General features: G+C 42.4%; 2 protein-coding genes across 4 annotated transcripts; one reads left to right on the top strand and one right to left on the bottom strand.

The window, feature by feature from the left end:
* Window positions 1-619: 619 nt before the first annotated feature.
* TSR3 (TSR3 ribosome maturation factor) lies at window positions 620-4,677 on the bottom strand. Its single transcript, XM_072935790.1, has 6 exons — window positions 4,584-4,677; window positions 4,270-4,486; window positions 3,237-3,430; window positions 2,265-2,438; window positions 837-900; window positions 620-752 (listed from the first exon to the last, which is right to left on the bottom strand). The coding sequence occupies exons 1-6, from the start codon at window positions 4,675-4,677 to the stop codon at window positions 620-622; spliced, it is 876 nt and encodes a 291-aa protein (XP_072791891.1).
* GNPTG (N-acetylglucosamine-1-phosphate transferase subunit gamma) lies at window positions 4,383-12,461 on the top strand. Of its 3 annotated transcripts, none has more exon segments than NM_001245706.2 (11): window positions 4,383-4,499; window positions 4,865-4,919; window positions 5,175-5,242; window positions 6,794-6,848; window positions 6,957-7,040; window positions 8,098-8,191; window positions 8,439-8,553; window positions 9,109-9,191; window positions 9,529-9,657; window positions 11,056-11,137; window positions 12,277-12,461. In NM_001245706.2, coding segments are annotated over 10 exon segments (867 nt in total). In that variant the 5' UTR covers window positions 4,383-4,499; window positions 4,865-4,887; the 3' UTR covers window positions 12,402-12,461.
* The last annotated feature ends 12,644 nt before the right edge of the window (window positions 12,462-25,105 follow it).

The raw sequence follows: 25,105 nt of genomic DNA, 5'->3' as shown, positions 1-25,105 counted from the left end.
AAAATACACAGAGATAGCACTGATGAACCTGTGATGTGAAATTTCACAGTACAGTTCTGAATATGAAGTGCCAAAAACGCTGTGTTGTTGCTTAGGACTTTATCTGGGTAAATAAAATAAGCAATTAAAGTAACCGAAAAAACATACTGAAATGTTAAAGCAATTCCGAGAAGCATTTTTTCCTTTCAGGCTTAGCTCAGTTTATTCTAAATAGATGCAGTAGTTGAAACACATATGGCAGGTTCAAGACTGCAAAAAGTCAGAGATTCCCTATGTGGTAGGTACCATGAACAGGGCAATGGTTTAGTCATGTTCTCCTGCTGAAATATAGACCAGAAGTTAAGAAAGTTTACCTAATATACTATTAGTTAAAAATAATCCCCTATAAACCACTTTCCAGACACATTGTTTGGAATACTGGGTTATTTTTTAACTTGTAACTAAGCTTCAAACTCCTTACAAAATAATGTTCCATACTTACCTAAAAATTAAATAACCTAGAGCCCTCGTGCATAAAATACCTACAAACCTGCACAGAGATGGAGGTTTGCTAAGCACCAAGTTACAGGTGAACAAGACACACTCAAGTATTCACAAGAAAACTTCTTTATACAAGGTGTTACAAATCTTTGGGATAGTTGGGGATTTTTATTTCTTCTGGACTGCTCTCATCATTGCTTTCACTGCTTTCAGTGGCGTCATCTGGACTACTCACGCTGTCCTCCTCAGAGTCTTCCTTCCTTTGTGCTAGACTGGAAACATTTTTCAACATTATAAAAGCAAAATAACTTCTAGTAAGTAAAACTATTATTTAAATTTAAATTAAATTCCATTACCGTGAAGAATTGACTGGCCTGTTGGGATTGGAAAATTCTTTTTCTAAGTCAACATCAAATGGATCTGGAAAAAGAAGGAAAAACTGCAGAAGATGAAAAAAGCATTTTCATAATGGTCTTCATTTTCATAGATTATTGGCAGGGAGGGAAAGGCACAGAAAGGCTAGTTCACATCTCTTAGAAGTTTACCAAAGTTGTTTGAGGAGAAACTGGGGGAGATGAGAAAATAACTCAAGTCCTGCCTGCCCAGTCTAGGCTTTTCACTCTTCCCTCACCCCCTGCAAGGGGGTTCTGTAGCTCTTTAGAGGTGGTCAGATTGTATAAGTAGGTTTCTAAGGCTTTGGGTAAGAAAACATGGATTAAGTTCTAAAACAGCTATCTAGTTAGCTGATGTCCACTGAGAAGTGAATTACAGCTGTCCAGGTTTAGCTCTTGCTGAGTAAGGGTAGGGCTGGGCTTACTTTGGCTGAAGTAGCTGGGAAGAACTATCAGAACTATCAGAAAAGTCAAACAAATCTTGGTTCTGCAGTTCAACCAGAAAATACATAGGATTGTAGGTGGAAGTGTGCTTTAAGTGGCATAGCTGTGTTGCCTCTTAAGAGCTGTCTTCAGTTTAATCTAAGTAGTTAGGCTTCCACCAAGAGGATGGTTTAATTCAGTATCATGGCAAAGAGATAAAAGTTTAGAGCAAGTGAAGGCTATTGACCATCTTCTTACAGTATGAGCACCTGGCCTGTTTTAAGGGCTTAATCATCATGAAAGGAAAATGTTAATTAGGATAATCCCTTTTCATATGTTCTTGATTATTTGCCTTTCTTTGTGCTGTCTTGAATGAGACCAAGCACTCACTGGCGAATACAGCCTGAAATACTGGGATTGCAATAAAATACTGGAAGACTTTGGGAATAACTACTTGTACTTATTATAAATTATTTTAATTATCTTTATAGGTCTGATTTTAAAAATCTTGATTGAGGATTATATAAATATGTCTATTAAAGGTCCTTCTTAGATTTTTATGTGTAACTAACCTACTGTCTGACTGTATGCCTGTATTTCTCTCATAGTTCCTTCTCAGTTACTAGTCTTTCTACTCATACTCTGCTTTTAACATCTGTATAGAAAACAAGGAAGTATCATATTTTCTTATTGCTCCCAAGTTTTTCCATTTGGTTAGCTGAAAAAGGGTAACTGCTTTACAATTCAGCTGTGAATACTCTATGCATTAAATTGCTTTAGTTATTTTCACCCTATTTGAGTTGAAAAAATGGGCTAACAGGTACACTTAGCATAGTATAAAGACAAAACACGTATCAGCAAAGCACTTACTTTCCACCTTGCTAATATTTTTATGAGATTTAAGGCAAAGACTGTGAAGAAACTAGTTACAAAAAGGGCATGTGTAGTGTTTCTCTGTTGTTCTCTTACCTACTTCTTCATCTTTTTTTTCTTGGACACCAGCTAAAAAGTCCTTCTCAATGATTAACATGTCGTCCTGACAATGACAGGCTGCATATTTTTCCAAGAGATTTTTGTTCAGGTCAATAAATGCCTTACCCCATTTAAATTTCCTTAGAAGAATGGTGGCTAGATCTGGGAATCCTGAAACAGAAAATATATTATCAGTTTTCTTCTTTACTCTGAGATTTCACTCGGCTTACATGTTTCTAGTTCAGTATGTGCATTTATGTCAATACAAGAGAAAAATGTTTTGCCAGTGCTTCTTTCAGTGTTCAAGGATTAAACTTTTGGAAAGACTACAAATATTTTCAAATTTCAGTTTAACTTGAAATGGAATTGAATCCAAGAACTGAATCCAAGAGTAGTTCATAGCCTTCCAGAAAGTGCTACATAGAAGTATTTTGTACAGGTAATGAATGATTCAAGCTCTAGGTCCCACAGCCCTTCAGTACAAGGCCAGTTGTACATACAGTATTTTCAGAAGATAAGATTTGTCTGCAGTATGGTAGAGTATTTCTCTTATCAAAGTTCTGTGATGAGAACAAAACATCACAAGAGGGGGCAATTTCTTTTGTTCTTACCCAGACCTCGACCTATCAACAGCCAGCTGCTACCTCTCATTAAGGCAAACTTGCCTAGGGATTAATGTTCTGTCTTTTTTTTTTAACAGGTTTTCTAACGTTACACACCATCCAGACAAAATGAGGATTATCAGTTTGTGTCCTGTCTAGTAGCTGACATGAATACTCCACGGATACCTCAGTGTGACAGGTAACATGCACTTGGAAGAAGGCTAGACAATCTGATCCCAAAGTCAAGAAAGTGATGACCCGTTATTGACAGCATTACAGTTTATTTTGTGAGAAACCATCTCTTCTGATTTATTAAGGATGTAGCAATTGCTAGCACCATATTCCACATCAGAAAAAATGAGCCTACCAACAATGCAAAACGCTGCAGCAAAAGCTTCCACGCAGGACAGCTTGCACGGCCGACCGTAGTTTACAGGATTTGCAGCCACCAAGTAAGGCAGCAACCGCAGATGACTCCCCCTCATTCTCTTAAAGGGAGTTTCTTCTAATTTGGCCCATGAGCAATCTATGACTGCAATTCCACTCTGAGCAATGACATGCCTGAAAAAAAGGAAGGCCACTGTATTTGAAAAATTGTCACCATTATACTGATAAAGTGCGAATTCCAATTGCTGCTTTATATTGGCAACAAACTTGCATATATCCCCTGCTTTTGTCAATCAAAACCCATATAATTTCCAATAACCTATAAGAGACACAATGAGAAGGAACAGTAGCATGGTTTTCCTCCAAACATGCAAATAGCAAAAACAGGTTTACCCATGTGTTTCAAAATGAAATGTGAATAATTCTAGGTTTAAAAATGTGACAGAAGTGTGGTTAATAGTAATGTTCACACCTTCAACTACACCGAAGTTCTGATTTAGGTTCTCTGCTAGGTTCTCTCTGCTTCTAGAGACAAATCTTTTCTCTGAGTAAGTATATAAAATTTTATAGAATTTCTGGAGGCACATTTGAAGAAAATTCTCATTTTCCGCAAAAAGTTTTCTAGTTAACACCAACTTCGGTTGTCTAATCGAAGAACTTAAATATAAAAATCACAGTAGCTTTAAGGCCGTGCTCTGAAGAAATTAACCTACAGGACGTGCACTTTGATTTTTCATTGGGATCTACAGATGCTTTTCTTATCTGACACTAGCTGTGTAAAAATGTTAAGCTGACTTGATAAAACGACTCTGTTTCTCATGTTCATGCATCAGTGTAACGCAATAAGAAGGTCAATTTTACTCCATATAAGTTTCAGCCATGTATCAGTGGTTAAAATGCTTTCTCTACTACAGCATCAGGACGGTATTTGAACCAAGGGCTCTCCCTCACAGTCTGCACCTCCCCCACTTCCCTCGCCGCCCGAGTTTTGCGAACAGGCACCAAGCCCCCACCTGTCAGCCGGAGAGATGTACTCCGAGGCCAGTGGACTCAGGACGACGCCCGGGAATCTCTGCCGGAGGCGCAGGGTTCGCAGCAACCCCTTCCGGGCTAGTTTTCTCCCGGTGCATTTCTTGGGATCGCAGTGTCCGAGCTCCCACATGGCAAGGGGGCAGGGGAACTTGTCCTCCCGAGCGCCTCTATCCGCGGCCCTCTCGCCGTCCAGGCAAGCTGAAATAGGCAGGTGTGCACCAGTGCCCAGCGGAGACGCGGCACAGCTCGGCAGGACCCACCTTCCCTTGCCCGCTTCCCGCGGCGTCTCACGCACCTGTCAGCGCGGCCTCCGCTTCCGCCGCGAAAGTCTCGAGGCTCCGAGTCCCGCGCCGGCCCCCGCGCCGGCCTCCGCGCCGGCCGTGCTCCATGGCTGCGCTCGGCGGAGACACCGCCCCGCGGCGCCGCGCGCTTCCGCTTCCCGCGGAGCCGGCCATGGCGGTTCGGGCGCTGCTTGTGGCGCTGAGCGCGGCGCTGGGTGCGTGCGGGGGCCGCGGCGAGGGCGGGCGCGCCGGCCGCTTGGTCCGTCCGCCGCGCCCAACTGCTCTCTCCTAGCAGGTCTCTTCGCCTCGGCGGGGAAAATGAAGATCGTGGAGGAGCCGAATACGTTCGGGTACGTGGCCGACTGCTCACCGTGCCGTCCCGCGATTCATCTGCACTCAGCGGGTTCGGGTCTGTCTGCCGTTGTGCCTACTCCAGCCCTTTTCTTCCAACGAGGGTGGGGCGCCGGGCCGGGCCGCTGCCGCGGACCCCGCTGTTGGCCCGCGGGCAGCGGCCGTCAGTGTTGAGACGCACAGGTAGGGGAGGATGTATAGACGCCCAGATGCATAACTCAGCCTTAAACGTTTAACTTTCCTTCTTTTGAAAGGTTGAATAACCCATTCTTGCCTCAAACAAATAGGCTGCAGCCAAAGATGTCTCCTTCTGCAGTATCAGGTATATGCAACCGTTACTTTTTTTTTTTTTTTTAGTACAGTTTTCATCACTTAGTAACAGTTGTTTGCAGTGCAAATAGTCTGTTTGGCCTTTATGCATACAAAACCGAATTTTGTGTGTGGTTTTATAAGCATCGTGGAAAAATAAGCACGGGCAAATATATTTCATTGTACTCCTGAAGGATTAAAACCTATATTAACTTCACTGGTGGTTCCAGGTCCAGGTGCTGTTAATACAGTTTTTGTGATGGGACTATCCATACATTTTATTGTGTGTTTTTCTAGCCTGTAACAGAGCCTTTTGACCCACAGTAAACACTCTGTTTTTCTTGTCACAATCCTCAGCGTCATTATCATATAAGTCATCCCATCATCAGGTAGTACTTAGTACCCAAAAACAGTTTTAAAAAAAAGCCCTACAAGTAGTCTTGGAACCAGTCGGAGGGGCTTAGTTTCACACACAGCCTTGGTGTTGCAACATAAATACACCCCTTAAGCAAAATGAACAGGAATATACAAAATTCTAGGCCATCTCTAGAGGAGAGCAGATAAACACTGAAGGCAAAGACTAAGCAAAAGGGAGTAACGCTTGTCTCTCTGCTAACCATAGGCAGAAACTTAAACCTTGTTCAGATTCAAGAAAGGCATTTTGGTATGACAACATTGAATGTGATTATGCTTAATGTTTTCTGTCACGTTTTATAAACTCAAGTGTATAATTCTGCATATACTGTATGTGAAATGTGAAATAGTTAGAAATGGGATTCATAACAGATTAGAATCCAGGATGGGATTTTACTTTATTTGCTTTGTAATCTCTTTCCTTCTTTCCTCATAAATGCTTAGTAATTCAAAGGTAAATTTCCTTATAAAAGAGATACTGAAATACTCCTCTAGCATGTAGTTCAGAACTTTCACCCTCTTTTTAATGACAAGTTACCTGTCTTGGATTTCTTTGATAGCAAGCCTTGTAGTCAACACTAAAAGAATATAACAACTGCTGACCTGTCTGACAGCAGAAGTTTTATCTTGTTAAATACTGCCTGGATCAGACCACGAAGGCAAATGGCAAAAAACAATATCCAGTTTGAGAATCTCAGTGAAACTTAAATATGCAGCACTGTCAACATTTTGAACAAACGAGCTTTACTAGTATAAACTTGCAGAGTTTGGATGAATTTGGAGACAGACAGCTGCCAAGCAAGAGTTTCAGTGATTCCAGTGTTAGATTTTGGCAGGATCTGCACTGATGATTCCTTTTATAGACCTGACCTCCAAATGTTTATTTTTACACAGGTTTCTCGTTTTTGTTGTCAAATCAGACTTATCTATTTCACTGGGTAGTGAGAATGAAAAACGTTAAAGATCGTGACACAATCCAGTACTAGTGCTAGTGGGAACTAACAGTAATTCATATGGAAGATAAAAATTTCCTATGTACAGCAGAAAATGTAATTTATCACATACTCCTTGCACTTTTGTTACCACAGTAGCTTGCTTAAATTTAACCAAAACATTATTTTTCTTTTTTGTCATGTTGTAATGTTTTTAGGCCCTGCACATCTCTTTAGGCTTGCTGGCAAGTGTTTCAGTTTTGTGGAATCCACGTGAGTAATGGATTTGGATAATTGCTTATATACTTACTAGGAATTAACTATTTTTTTATTCCAGTCTGAAACATTTCTTATTCTCTGTTTCTTTTCTCTTCTTTTAAGGTACAAGTATGAGTTTTGTCCTTTCCATAATGTCACTCAGCATGAGCAGACTTTTCGATGGAATGCCTATAGTGGGATTTTAGGGTGAGATATTTAGACCATTTTATGTTGTAGCTATGTTGTCAGCAGGCCATTTCATAGATTTTAAAAATGAGGCAGTTTTAAAATTAAGAATCTTCCTTTGGTCAGCTTAGGTTATGGTAGCTCCTAAGGTGTTATACATAAAAATACCCTGTCTTGAAAATTCAGACTTTTTTTCTTTTTTTTTTCTTTTCTTTTTTTTTTTTTTTGTTGATAAATACTAACCTCCTATTTTAGCTGGAGCATGATTAATAACTCCTGCCAACTGCAAATGTGATATGTTCATGTGAGAAATTCAATAATGTCTAACTACAGATATTAACATAGATTTCATGGCCATTTACTATTTGCTATATTACAAAAGGAAAAGAGTGCTTTACGCCTAATGGTTGTTAAACAATATAAAAAGTTATAAAACGCTCAGTGTAGACCCAAAAAAAAGTATCCCAAAGTATTTAAAGACCCTGAATCTTAATACCACCAAATCATAATACCTAAAATAAATCTAAGTATAAACCAGACCATTGCTTTTCTACATATTTTGTATATAGATACTCTTTTTTTTAGTATGTACAAAACAGTAAGCTGGTATGTGAGGAAACTGGTACATCACCATGCTGAGGGTATCGTTTTCCTTACGACTAGCAAAAACTACACCTAGTTTTTGTAGGTGCTCTTACCAGCACTAAAAATCCTGCAATCAAACTGAGTTGCACAGGGTACTCAGTAGCCTGATGGAATTTGTTGTGGGATTGATCTATAAACTTTATTTTACTGGACTTAAACACAGATTTCTACCTGCAAATGGTTTGCAAACTGAAATTTGATCCAAAACTCTGCTCTCAAAAAGTGCTGTTGATGTGTCCTATATAGCAACCTGGATAACAAACTACACCACTGCTTCCAAGGTGTTGGCTGTAGGAGATGGAAATACTGAGACAACAAAAGTGAAGTATATACACTTGAATTGAACATGGTATAAGGGTATTTTGGTTTTCTTCCTGAGGGTTCATCATTTGTGTTCAGTAACTTAAAACAAAATAGTGTCCTCTTTTTTCAGAATCTGGCATGAATGGGAAATTGACAACAACACATTTGTTGGAATGTGGATGAGGGAAGGAGACTCCTGTGAAACTAAGAGCAGACAGACAAAGGTATAATAACTTAGACAATGCTAATTCAGGCACCATGACTCTACTTACTTGATAAAATAAATGGATGATGTGCTTGCTATGATGCTTTTTCTGTCAGAAAAAAATAAAAAAAGGCACTTGAAGCTTTGACATGACTGTATGTACAGAAATGCATCTACTGGCATTGGAGCACAGCAAATAGATCATCAGTGTTAGTATTGTTTCATGTAGATGTTTTTTGCTCATCTTTGTTTTTACTGATGTTTAGGTTCATCTTGTTTGTGGAAAGAGCAATAAATTGGCTTATGTGTCTGAGCCAAGTACTTGTGTTTATTCTCTGACATTTGAGACTCCTCTCGTGTGCCATCCCCACTCACTTTTAGGTAAGATTTAAAAAATACTTTGTGGAACAGCTATCCTGAGAGTGTCCATTTTTAGGTTGAGTTAGTACCTTAATAGAAATTAGTATTAAATGTTAACATATTATATGAAGGGTTTTTTAAATCACAGTCATTATAACACATAGGTATTTCTCAAATAATTTTTTTATCTGAGATTGTAATTCTTTTTGTTATTGCTAGTGTAGACCCAGTGAATGATTTTTTTTTAAATTTTCTTTTCTTGGAATGTAGGAATAAGTCTTGTAGTATCTGCCCATTTACTTACTTTACAAAAAAGCTCCATTAGAATTACATTGAGCATAGGAATATGAGGCCTTGGATCTGGAAGTAAGAAAAATTTGTGATCATTCTCCAGAAATTTTAAATGTGTGAAGTGCAATTTATGTGCAAGCCCAGCTCTTGAAAGCAGTAGAGACTGTGTAGTGTATAAAAACATAGGGTTCTTAAAACAAATATTCTTGCATGATACTAGAGGAGGAATTAACTAATGCAGGATAGTGCACCTGGTTTTTACATGGTTTGACTTCCATTTTTCAGTTTATCCAACTCTGACTGAAGCACTGCAAAGGAAGTGGGATGAAGCAGAGCAGCTTCTGTACGATGAACTAATAACTGACCAGGTTTATTAATTCTTTTCAACTCTATTTGGTAAAAAAAAAACCATAAAAAACAAAAACCAAAAAACAATTACTGTCAAATAGCCAATTCTTTCCAACTCTATTTGGTTTAAAAAAAAAAAAAAAATTACTGTCAAATAGCCAAACCTGGCTTCTGTAGTTTCTCCTTTTGGAGTAGATGCATTTATTCTGCAGTTGGCAAATAGTAATTTTCATGTTCTGTAACTGCTATATGAACTGGTAATAAAGATTGAGGATTTGGAATGGCCAGTAAAAATTACAAGCAGAGATGAGAGTTGAATAGATTGATCTATCATCTTTTGGAAACTTTATTTTCTAGGGTTACAAAAATATTCTGAAAGAGATTTTTGAGGAAGCGGGACTTCTAAAAGCAACAGAAGAAAATGAAGTTGAAAAACAGAGTAAGAAAACAACTCTGGAATTTGAAACAGTGGAAAAGTGCAGTAAGGTATAGAGCATAATATTTACAATGTGGAATTGCCACCTTTTCACTATATGATAGTATCAGTGGGAGAGCATTATGTAAATGCCTTTGGTGTTCAGTTGAATCTCCTTATGGGGTTTTCTTTTCTGGTTTCAATATGTAACAGTCTGCATGTAGTGTGATTCGGTATCTTTTTTACAGCCCCTAAGTCAAAAACAAACCAGCAAAAATGAATGCCCAGTTAGAAGATAGGGTTATGAAAGAATTGGTGTATGCGCTTGGGTTATGAACACCATAGGTGTAGGTAGTCTTTCTGGGGAATATCAGTCTAGAGACAGAAAGGAATTACTAGTGAAGATAAATGCGTAACCAACCTCGAGAATGTTGACACTCTTAATAATCTCAGTGGATAATTACCCAGACTTGTGGAAGAATGCACTGGCAGTTGCACAAGCAAAAGGCAGAATGGCTGTGTTTATTTCTGAATGACTCGTGTATGCAACAGAGTTGGAATGGGGAAAATAGAAGTAGAAGGTGTACTCAGCCTAAAAGAGCGCAACCCGACCGTCAGAAAAAGAGCATGGATGGGAATTCATTCATTATAATGCAGAGAAGCAGTTGCTGTTGTCTTTTTATTCAAAAAATGTAGCAAAGACAAACCACCATGTAGTCATTCATTAATATAACCAAATAAAACCATAGTTAAGCTGAATATACTTTAATATAAAAATCACCATTTTGATCCCACAAGAGCTGGAACAGTCACGTGACTATTTTTTTTTTCACTCATTAACAAAGCAGTATTTAATAATTTCTATTTCTTTTTCTGGCTTCATCATAACTTAAGTGACATAAATTGGCTGGTTTGGTAAACATAGAATCTTAAATACTTATTCTTTTGCTCTATCTTTATTCATATAAACACCAAAACACAGTAAAAAAATAAGGGCTTCTCTGATTTTCTCTGCAGTACGTGCTTTGAGTCTCAAAAGAACTAGGCAACCCCTTTCTGTAAGATAACAAACTGCTGAGAGCAAGAACATGAAATTACTAGGTCAAGAGCTGAGGAGTTGATAAATTTCCAGATTGCAGAATTATGATTATTATAAAATAAGGGTAGTCCTGAAGCAAATTTAAGATTTGCTTGATGATAAAATGCTAGTTACAGGACTGATTTTAAATAGTTGCAGAAAGCATTTCTAATTTTTACTCTTGGGCTTGAAAAAAGCTGGCTCTTCTTTTGGCAACACAGACATGTATCTTTTTCTAAAATTTACTCTGTGTTCTTGGAAGAACATTTTAAGTTCTTCAAACCAAAAGGTGTAACAGCTGTGCACAGAGGCATTTTTTTCTTAAAAGCTTCCAATCTAGGTATGTATTTGAAAAGTGGGGGGGCTATTTTTAATGTATTTTCTTTCTTAGGAATACAAGCAACTTTCTGAAGAAATAAAAAATCTTAGAATTTTATTAGGCCAGCATGGTATTGCATACAAAGGAAATTCTGGTGAGTTTTTGTGGTATCATTCTTTTACATTGTTGTCTGCTCAGAATGTGAATACCCCAATGCTGTTTTCAGTATCAGTAACAATTAAACAATCTTGCATATATGGAGGTAAAATTCAGTAGACAAAATTTTTAATAAATACTTAGGTTTTGATTCCTGTGCACAAGGACTTACTTTGTCCTCAAAAAATCTGTTGATGACTTGAAATTCTAGCTTTATAGAAAATTTTTGACTGCTGTTGTAACTGAAGTTTGTCTCCAGTCTTTAAGGTGCCAATTTAAAAAGAAATTTATGTTACATCAATAATAGCACAAATGTGTCTGTTAAGTAACTCCACTTTGTATTTTAACCACAAGGCCTGATTTCTTTCCTAACACTTGAAGTTTTCTCTGTATATTTTTGTATTGCTTTTTCCCTTTTTCAAGTTGCCTGTTTCTTTTTTGCCTCTCTTTGATTTCTGTTAGGTAAGTACCATACCACATGCAGTTTTTAGCAGGAAAGACTAGTGCTGGCTGTGAAGGGCCACGGTTTATCTGGGTTAATTCCAGACAAGTTGTTTTTTCTTTTTTTTTTTTTTTTTTTTTTTTTTTTTTTTTTTTTGGGGGGAGAGGTTTGTAGTTTGGTTTTCTGTTTGTTTGTTTGTTTTCCCTCATTCCAGACCATGATGGCCTTTATTACATGAACTATTTGTCAAAGGAGAATTTAATGTCCGGAAAGACATGTATATACATAAATACATATATCTTTTGTTTTACAGACTGTATGTTCAGAATTGGCACTTCAACAAAACAAAGAACCTTTGAGCTAATTAAATTAGCTTAAAATTAGTGACACAATTTTTTTCTTTTTGCTTTGAGAAACTTTTCTAGAAAAAAACTCATATAAAAATTTTGTAGAACATATTATCTGCACATTCAAACTATTAGCGATGCATTTTGCATATTATATTCTGCCTGTTTGGTAGTTTATTATTGCAGTAGTTCTTTTAATTATTGCAGATTAGCACTCTATAATCAAAAGCAGAATTCAGTTTACTGTAGATTACATTTCAAAATTGTTTAGTGAATTCTGTGACAAAAATGTTTTGATGTTTAAAAGCCAAAATAAGTGATGTCATATTAAAAAACTAAATTTTACAGCTGGAAATACCAGTGTTGAGTATGTAAGTCACCAACTGGCAACTGCAGTGGCATCAGTTCTTAATGGGTCAAAGGATGATGAGCACCTGCATGGCAATACAGGAATTTGGAATTACACTCTATGAAGAAACTTGGGTGGTACAGAATGTAAATTAAACTGAACATGTATTATACCACAAAGATGATTTACCTTCTTGTGAGTATTCTTGACTTTGTTTCAATTTCTGCCCTAAAGCAAACACAGTATAGTAGAGTGGGGGCACACTATTATGAGAATAGTTTGGTAGTTTCTGAAACATTTGTAACACTTCTTTGCTAAGACCAGTATTTGGCACGAGCTTATAGATTCCGTGTGCCTAGTCCCAGCTTTTGCTATTTTTATTGATCAAGTGTGGTAGAAACTGGAGTGAATACAAACCAGCTCAAGACCAGTGCTGCAAGGTATTTTAAGGAAGGTACTAAATACAGTGTTAAGAACATGCTATTTCATGTATATGCTAAAAAGTTTTCTCGGCACACTTTAGCAGAAAAAGAAACGTTTTCTGCCACAGCAGTGCAGACCACACCACACCACTCCACCGATTTGTGTTCAAAGGTCGATGTCGTCTTTGGCTGGCAAGTTAAATAGAAGTTGGGGTCAGAATGTGACATAAAGGTGCAATGAAATCACTGAATTGTTACAAAAGTATAGATGTGTTGAGGAAATATCTGGCAATTCTCTGTACCTAATACGGAATAAAATGGACCCTTCCAACACAAATTCTGGAAGGAAGCATCACTGTAGCAGTCGGTGAACGCTGAGCACGCCATCTGCGGTCACTGTGCAGCCTCACGTGGTGCGGTTCGCGAGCCCCTTAGCCCAGGGTCCTTTCGGCCTTCCCTCACGGCGGCAGCTGCGTTGAGCCGCGGCCCCGCCCGCCGAGCCCTCGCGCTTCCGCGCCGCTCATGTAAGGCGCGGGGTGATGTGGGCGCTGGGTCGCTGGTGGTGAGGAGAGGGGCCGGCGGTGAGGACGGGGACTGGGGTGGGGACCGGGGCCGGGGCCGCTGGCGGTGAGGATGGGGGCCGGGGCCGGGACGCTACGTGAGCCCTCGGCGACGCTCACGCAGATGTCGTTGCAGGGCGTGGCGAGCCCCGGGTCTGCCCGCGGCTCGGCGGGGGATGGCCCGACGGCGGAACCCGGAGGGCGGGGGGCCCATTCCCTTCTCCGGTAGCAAGGCCAGTCCGCGGTTTTGGAGCGTTAGCCGGTCGATGGGGAGCGACCACGAGAGGCCGTCGGTGAAGGTGCTGCCTCTTAGTGTGCTAGGCACGGGGCTGTTGCTATGGTTTGTGTTCAGAGGGAAAAGAGAGACCGACGAGCGACTGGAAGCAGTTCGCTCCGGCCAGATCGTGGACTCAGACACGGTCCACGAAGGCAATGCTCCCCTTCAGCTGCTGAAGGAGAACTGAGGACTGGAGTGCTGCTGCCGTGAGGGAGCTGACAAAAGTTTGCTGGTATTCGCCTGGTTAAATAAAAGCTGTAGTGGCACTGTAATGAAAAAAACTTGTTTTCTAGTTTTTCGGCAGCCTTATCTTGCAAGTTTGATATCTTCATGCTGTTTTCTGTGCCGGTTTTGCCGTAGTAATTTACACTGGGAGGAAAAGGTGTCGTTTCTGGATTGTGCAGGTAGGGATGAACAGGATGTATTGCAAATCAACTTGAAAGAAAGTTTTATACAACCCATCATTTTTCTATTGATCATTTTTCTTAGCGGATTGTTGTATTAAGAAATACCTAATGCAATTGTCTATGAAATTGCTGCTTAAGGTGACTTTCATTTGACATTTTGGTAGTTACAGACTATGTTCAGTTTATATTGAAGACAACTTTAAAGGAATGATTCTTTACTATGCAATTGTGTTCTGAATTTTTTCCTTTTGTGTGTAATTCCACTCAGTAATGTAGAAATTACCTTCAAGGGTGCATGCTTTCTGACAGGCAAGTCCCATTTTTTCATTGTTTTCCACTTTAAATAGAAGGGGGAAACCTTGGCAGTGCTTTCTTATGGGTTTGAATTAAGGGTCACTGCCCCTTTTTGTTGTCCTAAGGCTTAAATTGAGGGGGAAGACAGCTGTCCCTATGTTGTTTCATCACTGGAGAGATTTAAAATGAGCAACACCCCTCTTTTCCCAATATTTTAGGGGATTAAATTAAAGGACAGAAGCCATTTATTTGCCATTGCATTAGTTTAAATGGAGGTAAATGCCTAATTTCCTTGTTTTAAGGGATTCACCTGATGGAAGCTCTGTCTTTTTCAGCATTTTAAGGATTTAAAACTGCATTTCAGAGCACTTCTATCTGCCCTGGAACTAAATATCTCAGACAAGGGCAGTCCAGGCCTGTACTTAACCCTGATGCTGCCCAGTAGTCTATTATTTTTCTTATTTATATTTATAATATAGATAGCCCTAATTAAAGGTCCCAAGGAGACTTGGACCATTCATATCATTAGTATTGTTCTCCACCCTACTTAGTCATATGTGGAATACTACTTAGTAGTCACTAAGGAATAATTATGTAAGCTATCAACGAGTTACCCAACTTAACTAGCTATGCTGCTTAAACACAAAGTTTTGTTTCTTACTGGTTTTCTGCCTTTTGCTCAAAGCAGCGGTAACAAAAAAAAAAACAAAAAAAAAACCAACCAAACAAAAAAAAAAACCACATCGTCATTTCCTTGAAGATCAATCCCTTTACTCCCCTTGAATTCAAGTCAGAGGAGCCAAACATCTGCAGCTCCTCTGAGGGCTTTTCTACTTTATGGGATTTGCCCCCTCCCTTTTCCCGAGCATCATTGGAACAAAAGGCAGGCCCAATCAGGGGTATATTAACCCCAGCCTTTACTAAAGGGCTTCATTCCGTCTTTGGGAACCACTGGGGTAAGAGGTCTTTCATTTCAGTGAAGAAGGTCTTATAGCTATTTCAGCTTGTTTTCAGCAGGTGCTTTTGGGCATCTGAAGCAACAGGGTCTTTGAACATACTGTGAAGAATACAGAATTGAACACAAGGAGTATTTAAATTCATGATTTTGGGTTGTGTGTTCAGGGGTGATTAGGTGCTTTTGTAATTTCTGGGTTTTTTTTTTTTTTTTTTTTTTTTTTTTTTTTTTTTTTTTTTTTTTTTTTTACAAGGAGCACAACTTCCTGAAATTCCAGGCTGTGTCAAGTGCGACACTTCAGATTTTTTCAGCAGCTTCATCATGTCACTACAGGGATCTGCTCTGAGTTGAAGATCATGTTTGAGATTGAGGCTTCAGATGAGTAAAGCTGAGGATTGTGACCCGGAGAGGGAGGGTAAGTAGGTGTCGGGTTAAGAGTTATTAGGTGGGGGGGGATTTGAAGGCAGCAGGGTGAGAAATGGTGTCTATTTGAGGGCACCCCAAGGTTTTTGACAAGCATAGCAGAGGCATTCATGTGTCTTGTACCACCCCAGCTCACTTACTGCACTCAGAAATGCCGTGTAACTTTGGCTCTCTCTAACCCAGGTGCTAGTCATAACAGCTATAGCCTCAGACTCAGGATGAAGCTGGAGTCTTGAGGACCTAGGCATACTTAGGAGAGGTCAAGTAGCTGACTTGCTGGGATTTGGCCCGCATAACACTACAGTCATGCATTGATTTCGGTGTTCTTTATTGTAGCTCACTGAGACAATAACCAGCAATCACGAGGCCTTCTGAGGCTGACTCATTTCAGGTCCAACGTGGATTCATGTCGCCGGTCATCCAAAAGATAAGCTGGGGGCCACAGCCTGGAGATGGGATGATCATGTAGTAGAGGACTGTAAATTCCTGGGACAGATTTAAAAATTAGCAGAGGGGAAAGGGATATCCTCTAAGGGGCTTTTAGGGCAGCTAAAGGAAGAGGCCCTACTTTTGATTGCAGATGTAGGGTGTGCAGTGCAGAGCAGTTCCAGTCTGTGTTGTGTTGTCCGGTATACTGTGTTTCCTAGCGTGCCGTCGGGGTGCCTCAGATCGGGTATCTCTGCCTTTTCTCCTCGAGGGCCTTACCGCAAGCATCAGCCACGATCTCTAGGTTCTCGAACGCTCACGCTTCTCGGCAGTTCGTTCTTTTCCCCGCGGGCTCGGCCGTGTTTCCATGTCGCAATTCAGAAGCATCGAGTCAGATGACTTTTGAGGCCTTGCTTCCAGCAGTATCACCATCCATCCTTTTCAGCCATGAGTTGTAATGTCCTGGCACTTAAAAGTTTGCAGGGATACGGAGAGCATTCTAAATGTAGCATTGTCTCATGGTCATTTCAATCATTGTGACCAACAGTTCTTCTAACAGGTCACTCTGTTACAGTCTTCTCTTTTTCTCCCTAGAGCCTCTGCCATTCACTGTTGCCATAGCATCGGGCATCTCTTTTGGCATCATCTCAGTCCTTGCCATTATTCTTCTTGCCAGGAAGATTTTTATTGTCCTTCTGTCACAATCTTGTTAACATAATGTGTTGCGTGTCTTTACCATCCCCTCTTTTGTCATGTCCGGTCCTGTGTCACGGGTGTAAGCACATATTTGTCCTGGAGCTGTTGTGCCCTGTTGCATAGCCTAGTGTGATGGGGCAAGCCCCGGGGACTTGAATTTTTGTAATGCAGGGTGGAGTTGGACTCTAGATGGTATTCCTGGATTGACAGAAGGTGTCTGGATCTGTTAAGTTATCCTGCAGCCATTTGACTTTTGTCCTAACTTTCTTTCAGATGCAGGCAGTTTAAATCCATGGCAGAATGCCCCATCCCTGGAGAAGGGGGTTCCCTGGTCAGGTCAGTCACCTGCAGTGAAGTGTAAATGGTGACTCTGTGTTACAGCACTGTTTTCTGTCTTTACTTTTAGGAATTAAATCCAGATGTTGGCAGTCAAGGTGAGCAGTGATGGGTTGTGGAAGCAGTTGTTCTCACTCAGGTCTCAATTTCTGGTGCATCTTTAAGCCTCCATTCTCATTTGTGTGTTTTAGGCAATCCACTCGGAGTATGCCAAGCCCCCATCATCAACCAGCTGGTGGACCAGGTTTCCTGTGCTTGTGAGCAGTCTGGAAATATTTCAGGACTCTGTGATGGAGCTTTGAAATCTATTATTTCAAGGTGGCATCTGGGTAAACTTTGGCAGTGGCCGGGGAGATCGGGAGGAGGAGCCAGGGTCCACTTAGGTTTCAGCAATGCCACATCACTTTGTCTCTTCTTAACCTAGGCATACCCTGTGATGATGGCCTCAGCCTCTGAGCAAGGCCGGAGCGTGTGGCCCAAGCACCTGGGCATTCTTAGGAGGATGGTGAGTATCAGAATTGCTGGGTTTTGTCTGTTGTGCAGCTAAGATCATGCAGTGATGTTTGGTGTTCTTGATTGTAGCTAAGCAAGGGACCACAGCCCGGTGACCACAGGAAATTCCCAGCGGGCGAGGTGACCTTCCTTCATACCTGACGTGGATTCTCATCCCCAGATGTCCAAGAGATAAGTCGAGGGCTATGAACCATAGAGAGGATGAAAGCGAAGTGCTGGGAGGGCTTTTTGAATCAGCTTTGGTGGCAGGTATGTGCAAGAAGTGTCCCCTTAGGCCACCTAAAGGGAAAGAGTCTCTTTTGATCACAGTGCTGAGGTGCTCAGGGCAGAGCAGTTCTGGTGTGTGTTGTGTCACTTGTCTATTGTGCATTCTGTGTGTTTGGGTATATCATGTCATATGGCTTTTACCTTGCCCCTTTGAGGGCCTGTCAGAAACCCTCCTGTCATTCGTGGTATCTGATATCTGCGTTCCTTGGACGGGCACCAGTGCAATAGGACTCTTGATTCTGGAGGTCAGACAGGCATTTGAATTGCATCTCTCTTTAGAAGCATCCAGTCAGATGTCTTTTAAGGTCTTGTTCTGAGCTGTGTTCACAGCTGCACACCACAATGGTCCGTTATATCAGGTCAGGACTTGTAAGAATGTGAAGCTAGCAAGAGCCTTTTTTACATGAGATTCTTGGGCACTGATCTTCGTGGTTCTCCGAATAAATCATTCTGTTAGCATCTTGTTCCTGCAGGGTTCTCTGAGCCTCATGGGCTCTGAGCCGTCAGTCTCACCTAGGTCATCTCGTTCTGCAATCTCTCAGTCCTTGCAGGCATTCTTCTGGCTGAGAGCTCTCTCTCTCTGTTGTGTCCCCTTGTTTGTCATGTCCTGTCCTGTGTCTGCACATATCTGTCCTGGAGCTCCTCTGCCCTGCTGCATAGCCTGCAATAGAACAAGTCCTTGCAGGGTAATGCAGGGTATAGTTGGGCTCTAGATTATATTAGTAGGTTGACATAACATGTTTGGTTCTGTTAAGTTGTCCTGCAGCTGTTTGACATTAGTCCTAACTTTCTTTCAGATTCAGATGGTCTCAATTCATAGCAGACTGCTCCATCCCCGTTCAGCAGGTTTCCTTGAGAACGTCAGTCGCTGTTTGTTTTTGCACGTGAAGCAAACACAAGTGTTACAGCACTGTTCTTTGTCCTTATTTTTATGAAGTTATATGGGATAGCAGCAGTCATGCTGAAGTGGGCGCGGTGAGCATTGAGCAGCAGACAAAAGCGGTTGTTTTTGCTCAGTTTGCAATTTCTGGTGAAACTCTAAGCATCCACTATTGGTTTTTTTTTGAATTTTAGGCAGTCCTCTTGCAATATGTCTCTGGTCCCAGATGTCTGAGGCCAGGTGGGTAGAAGCCTCAGGTACAGGTGGGCGTACTTGTCAGGTTAGGGTGGTGGTGTTTTCACAGTATCTCAGTGTGGGTTTTTTTGCTTTGTTTCTTTGCAGGTGCTGTCCACTGCCCTGGCTGTGAGAAGGAACTGAGGTGAGCGGGTGAGTCGGCATTTAGGCAGAGTGACTCATAGGTGACTGTTACGCAGCGGCATGCTAAGCTTGTACTTTTTTATTTTGCAGGTATCTTCCGAGCAGCCTGTGGAGTCAAATCAAGATTTCAGATGAGCTGGGGCAGTGGTGTGTCAGAGTTCCGGGGATTCCTCTTTTGGAGGGTGCTAATTGCATTTTCTGCTTTGTCTTAGGTACCGTGAGGCATCGCGTAGTTGAAGTTTGGAAACAGCAGCACCAAAGTGGAGGTAGAGAATGTCTCGTCGTCCATGTCCAACTGACATTGGATTCCATCTGGTCATCTTGCAAAAGCTAAGTGCTGGCGCCAATAGGTGGGAGAAGGGGAAAAACTATTACTATCACAGGAGGCAATTTGATGTTAGCTTAGAGGAGAGGCCCGTAGTGGGACGGGTCCCTCGGAAGCAAAGGGAGAGGGTTTCTCCTCAGCCCCACTAGAATCTTTGCCGGGCAGGGCAGTTCCAATCCATCTCCGCGTTCTCGTGAGGTTCACATCGGCGGCCTGCTTAGACTCTTGACGTCGTCGTGGATCTTTTCACCCGAGGAGCCCGCCTTCACGTCTGGAGCTGTAGCTACAGTCACCCGGTAGTCATTGCTTTCTTTAGGCCTACTGTGCTTCTTAGGCTTCCTCTTAAGTGCTTTGGCACTAACATCTTGAAAGGAGTTACATTTCATCATCATGTGCTAGTGCCCTAGGGCTTTCTTTCCTTTGGCATCATCAGCCCATGGCTCATCTTGGGCTAGGAATGTTGGGTCCATAAGGTGAAACTGCCAGGCAGTTTCCACTTGTGTCTGTGTTATGGTGTCCGCGTCTGTGTTACGGTGTCTGTGTCCATTGATTTCTGTGTCATAGGCCTTTGTTACATCCCCATGCTGATTTCTGTGTCATAGGCCTTTGTTACATCCCCATGCTTTAGCATCATCATTCTGTGCCATATTGGCCGTCTTTTACTTGCGTACCTTCCCGGATATCACTTACTCCGGCATCTTTACATTTTTACTTTTTGGGACAGGAAGACATACACGAGATGTTCTCATCCATCTTCCTTCTCAACTTTGGTAGTGCCTTTTCATCCCAGTGCCATTCTCTTGGTCTTCTATAGGGAGCATATTAGACCCTCATCACGTGACTGCAGTAGTTCTGTAGCTTCCACCTTCTCCAAGGGTATAGGGCTCAAGAATTAATCTTCTGGAGAGTTATGTCAAGTTCTCACTTATATTGTATCTCTGTTGGCTTATACTGTATGTGCTTATATTGTATGTACCTATACTCTGTGTACCTATGTTGGCTTATATTGTGCGTACTCACATTGTATGTACCTACCTTGGCTTATGTTGTATGCGCCTCTGTTGTGCCAATCATGATAGGAGCTGCCCTGCCCGGGCACTCAGTTATGCTTAGGTAGAGCAGTTATTAGACTTTGCAGTTCATCTGTCTTCTATGGGGTTTTGGGTACAAAATTTTTGGGCCTGGAGTGGGACTAGTTCCTAGCTGTCAGATAGTCAGTCGTTGACCACCTCCCATTGTCTCGCAGGTCCCCGGGTCCCTACACATTTTCCTGGAGTCTACCATTTGACATTGAGGAGCTGTAGTCAGATGATGTGTTGAAGGATATTCTTCAGCGTAGTGTTACAAGTAAGGGTGGCAGTCAGTGTGTAAGCAGAAGAGTGTGTGAGAGAGTGTGATTGTCTGTGTCTGTGAGAGTTTGTGTGTGCTTGTCTGCAGGTCTGAGCGTATGTTGACCGGTTCTAATGTTGTGTGTATGACTTTTGTCTTTCAGGTTTTTTAACTAATTTTTAAATTTAGAATAAAAAATCCCCAGCTGTCATTTTGGTTTTTTTTTTTTTCTCCCCCAGATGGGGTTTTTTTTCCTTGGTCCTGGCCAGTCTGCGAGGCGACGTTCATCGCCAAAGTTTGGATACGGACTGGCCCAGGACAGGGGTTTTTGTCAGGCAGGAGGATTTTTTGGAGGCTCCCGAGAGCCATGTTCCCGAGGAACAATGATTCCTGGGGTGTAACGGAGCAGTTGAGATGAGAGCAATGGTGAGTTTGTGTGTAATGTGAAGGAGGTGCTTATGGTGGGTGAGTGTTGTTTTGTGTGTGTAATCTTTGTTCTGGGTTTCCTCTAACAATAAAACAAAATGTAATGAAAATAGAAAAAAGATCACATTGTGTTAATGTGTTTGGTTTCTATTGCCCTGTGTTGTTCTGTATTTGCATTTGCTGCTGCATTTCTATGTACTGTATATATGCATGTATATGGATTGTATCTGTGCTTGCATTTGTATCCATTGTTTCCATGTGTTTCGTTGAAATGTAAATAAAAAAATTAATTCAATAAATTTGAATAAACCCTAGTAATGATGCCCCTGCTCCCTCACTTTCTGGCTTTGGCTCCTGTCTTTCTTTGGTGTGGTTTAGTAATTTTTTTTCATTGTATTTCTTCCATTGCTTCTCATCTTACTTTTCTATCTCTGACTTCATTTCTGTCTGTCCCTAACTCTGTGTTTCTATTTCTCACTGTTTCTAACTCTGTCTCTCTTCTTCTCTATATCCTTATATTTCTTTTTCCTTCTTCCCTCCCTCCCTCTTCCTTCTCTCCCTCCCTCCTTCTTCCTTTCCATTTCCAGCTACTTATTTTTCTCCCTATAGTTGATACTTTACTCTTTATTTCTTTTTCTCTCTAACTCTTTGTTTTCCTCTTTTTTACTCTCACTCTTTCTTTTTCTTTTTCACTGTAACCCTTCTCATTTTTCATTCTCTTTCTTTTTTCACTGTTTGCCACTGTTTTCCTAGTTCTTTTTTTCCCATCTCTCTTTTCCTCTCCAACTTCAACTTTTTTTAACCCTTTGCTTCTCTCTATTTCTACCTTTGTTTCTAACTCGGCTTTCCTTTCTAGCTTTTAAGAAAGCAGCAGTAAAAACTTTCAGGCTCCCTGGGAGGGAAAAAAAAACAAACCAACCAAACCTTTAAAAAATTATTTAAAGAAAATTACTTACTCCGCAGGAGCCTGAAATTTTCTACTGCTGCACCAGACATACAGTTTTTCTTCTTTTTCCTAATAGATATAGGGCCCCTAATTAGCGATATAGCTGGCAGGTAGCAATAGCAATATGCAGCAACCATGGCACCAGTACTCCCATCAACCCCACCAGGCAAATAATGATACAACCAAGAGTTAACCACATTGAAACATAAATTTTAAGGGATATAGAGATGTTAGAGGAGCTAAGATTTTAGTTAGAGACAAGCCTTACTAGAGTTAATTAAAATAAATGAGTAGGCCTTGATAAAGTTAGGAGTTAGTAGTTAACTGATTGCTTGTCAGCACAATGTTTAGTTAGCTGGGTTTATAATGAAGAATATAGAAACTGACAAATAGCTTTTAGGAACGTAAGACAATTGTGGGCCTCCTCTGTTCTGAAATCAAATGAAGACAAGGAATGGGAGTTCTAACAAGAGTTCATTTGTCATATTTGCATTGAAATGGTAGAAAGGCCAGAACGAGGAAGACTTCATTTACTTCCACATTTTGGGAGTCATCCCCACAAAAGGGACCACTGACCCATTTCAGGAAAAAAACTTCATGCTTAATAGCTTTTGAAATGATTAATATATGAAGCAAGGAATGTGATGTACCAAAATGAATATGTATTTGTATTTTCGGTATTCAGTACTTGTATGGACAAAAGGGCTCTTTAATCACTTGGAAAGTGCGGTGTGTACTTGGGAACTATCCCACATGCTGCTGGGAGTCGAATAAACATACACTTTCTAACTTCAAACTGTTAGAGAGTTTTTGTCTGTCACAGTTGGATATCGGTAGTAGATCAATATCCACATTTTTATTTTAATAAATCAACATCACAAGGATAGAATTGCACAAACAGGCGCTCTGCCCCCACGGCCGCCGGCCGGCAGCGCGCCCACCCCTCGGTCTCGCAGCGCCGCCTGCCGGTGGAATTCGCGCACTGCACCCACTCCTCCCTCCGGCCCGCCCCTGCGTCGCGTCACCGCGTGACGTCACCGCGTCGGTGCCCCGACCCCTCCCCTCGCACCGCCCCCAGTGCCTCAGAAAAGACCCCAAGCATTAGCCGCCCCTACAGCCGCCTGTCCGAAATTCCGACACCAATCCCGCACTCCAAAAACAATTCCGCGCGGCGTCCTCCGGTGCGGGTGCACCGGAACAGCACCACGGCACGCAGGGCGTGCGGAGGGCACACAAAAAACCGCCAAAAACCGCCAAAATCGACCCCGTCCCGAAAGCCGCCATCTTTGGCCCCATCACGTGATTCTCAGGGCGCGGCCATATTTGAATCAGTGGTCGGCGCCATCTTTGACCTCGTCACATGGCTACATGGGCGCCGCCATCATTTTCCCTTCACGTGACGTTATAGGCGCAGCCATATTTGCTCCCACCACGTGATGCAGTGGGGGCCGCCATCTTTGCTACATCACGTGATCTGTGTATGCCGCCATCTTGCCCGACACGTGATAGAATGGGCGCCGCCATATTTATGATGTAATATCCGGTGCGTCGCCATCTTTGCTCCGTCACGTGATGCCGTGGGCGCCGCCATTTTCTCCGGATGTTGTTATTTTTACGTTTAATTTTAAGGGTATTATTATTATTAGATTTATTTGAGGTTAGGGTTGGGTTAGGGCTTGCGTTTCGATTAGGATTTACGGTTCAGTTTAGGGTAAGGCTTTGAGGCAGGGGCAGCTTGGGTCTGGGACACATCCCTTGCCATTCAGATTTTTTGCAGGCAGTCGCCACCTCAGGGTCGCAGGCCCCCAAGCACAAACAGCGGCCCTTTTCCCTGGGTTCCTTATGTCGGTTTGCAGCAGGTGTTTGACATTGCCTCGGCAACCAGAAATTTATGCTGCTGCAGTTTTTGTCTGTCAGATATGTGGTGCCCCCTCCTACCCTCACCTTCTCCCTTCACCCCTGTTCTTCTCTGTCTCTGTCTCCCCCCCTCACCCCTATCTGTACTTCCAGCCCCCCCGTCCTACTCTCTCTTCACCCTTCACCCCTCTCCCATCCTGCCCCTGCCCCATCCTGCACTCCCCCCACCGCCCACCTGTGGCTCCCTGCAGCACCACATGGGAGCCCAAACTTGTGGAGATAGTGCAGCCCTCACAGCAGGACAACACCGAAATAAAACAGGCAGGGATGACATCTGTGGGCTACACGGTGTCACAAAGGGACCTGGGGATGAGGGCAGGGGGCTGGAGGAGGCACAGAGGGTGGGGGCAGCTGAGAGGCAGAAGGTGTCTCTAGGAGTAAAACGGGGGGCACAGAGATGCTGAGAGGCTGCGGTGGGGAGCTGGAGGGTGACACAAGGAGGCTGAGGGGCAGAAGGGGTCTGTAGGAGTTAAAAGGGGGGCTCCAGGGTGGCACAGAGACACTGAGAGGCTGCAGTGGGGGAATGGAGGGTGACACAAGGAGGTTGAGAGGCAGGGGGTGCCTTGAGGACAAAGTGGGGGGTACCTGAGGGTGACAGGTGAACCAGCCCTCACACCACCCTTAACCTCACCCTAAAAACCACCCCTCCCTGGGTGGGGAGTGCACGGTGGAGGTTAGGGGGCCAAGGGACGGTGTCAGGGGCTTGGGGTGGCACACAGACATTGTGGGCTGAGGGGCAAATAGGGGGGACTTGACAAGTGCAGAGCTGACACTGAGGGTTAGGGGTACAAAGGACAGGACATAGGGTACCGGGAAGGCTTACCAGCAGCCCTCACCCCAGCCCTAAGCTCACCCCAATCAGCATCCCTAGAACACCAGTTTTCCCCAACAACAGCTACAGGCAGTGACCCTAATGCTGGGACAGCCCCAGAACCCCCCCAGCAGCTGCAGGCAGTGACTTTAATTAAAAGGTAGGGATGATGTTTGCTGGCTAGAGAGTGACTGGTAGAGCCTGGGGACTGAGCACTTTTTTTAGTGGTTTTTTTTTTCT

Source organism: Taeniopygia guttata, chromosome 14 (genome assembly GCF_048771995.1).
Source record: "Taeniopygia guttata chromosome 14, bTaeGut7.mat, whole genome shotgun sequence".
Taxonomy (NCBI): Eukaryota; Metazoa; Chordata; class Aves; order Passeriformes; family Estrildidae; genus Taeniopygia; species Taeniopygia guttata.
This window is presented reverse-complemented; position numbering and strand designations above follow the sequence as displayed.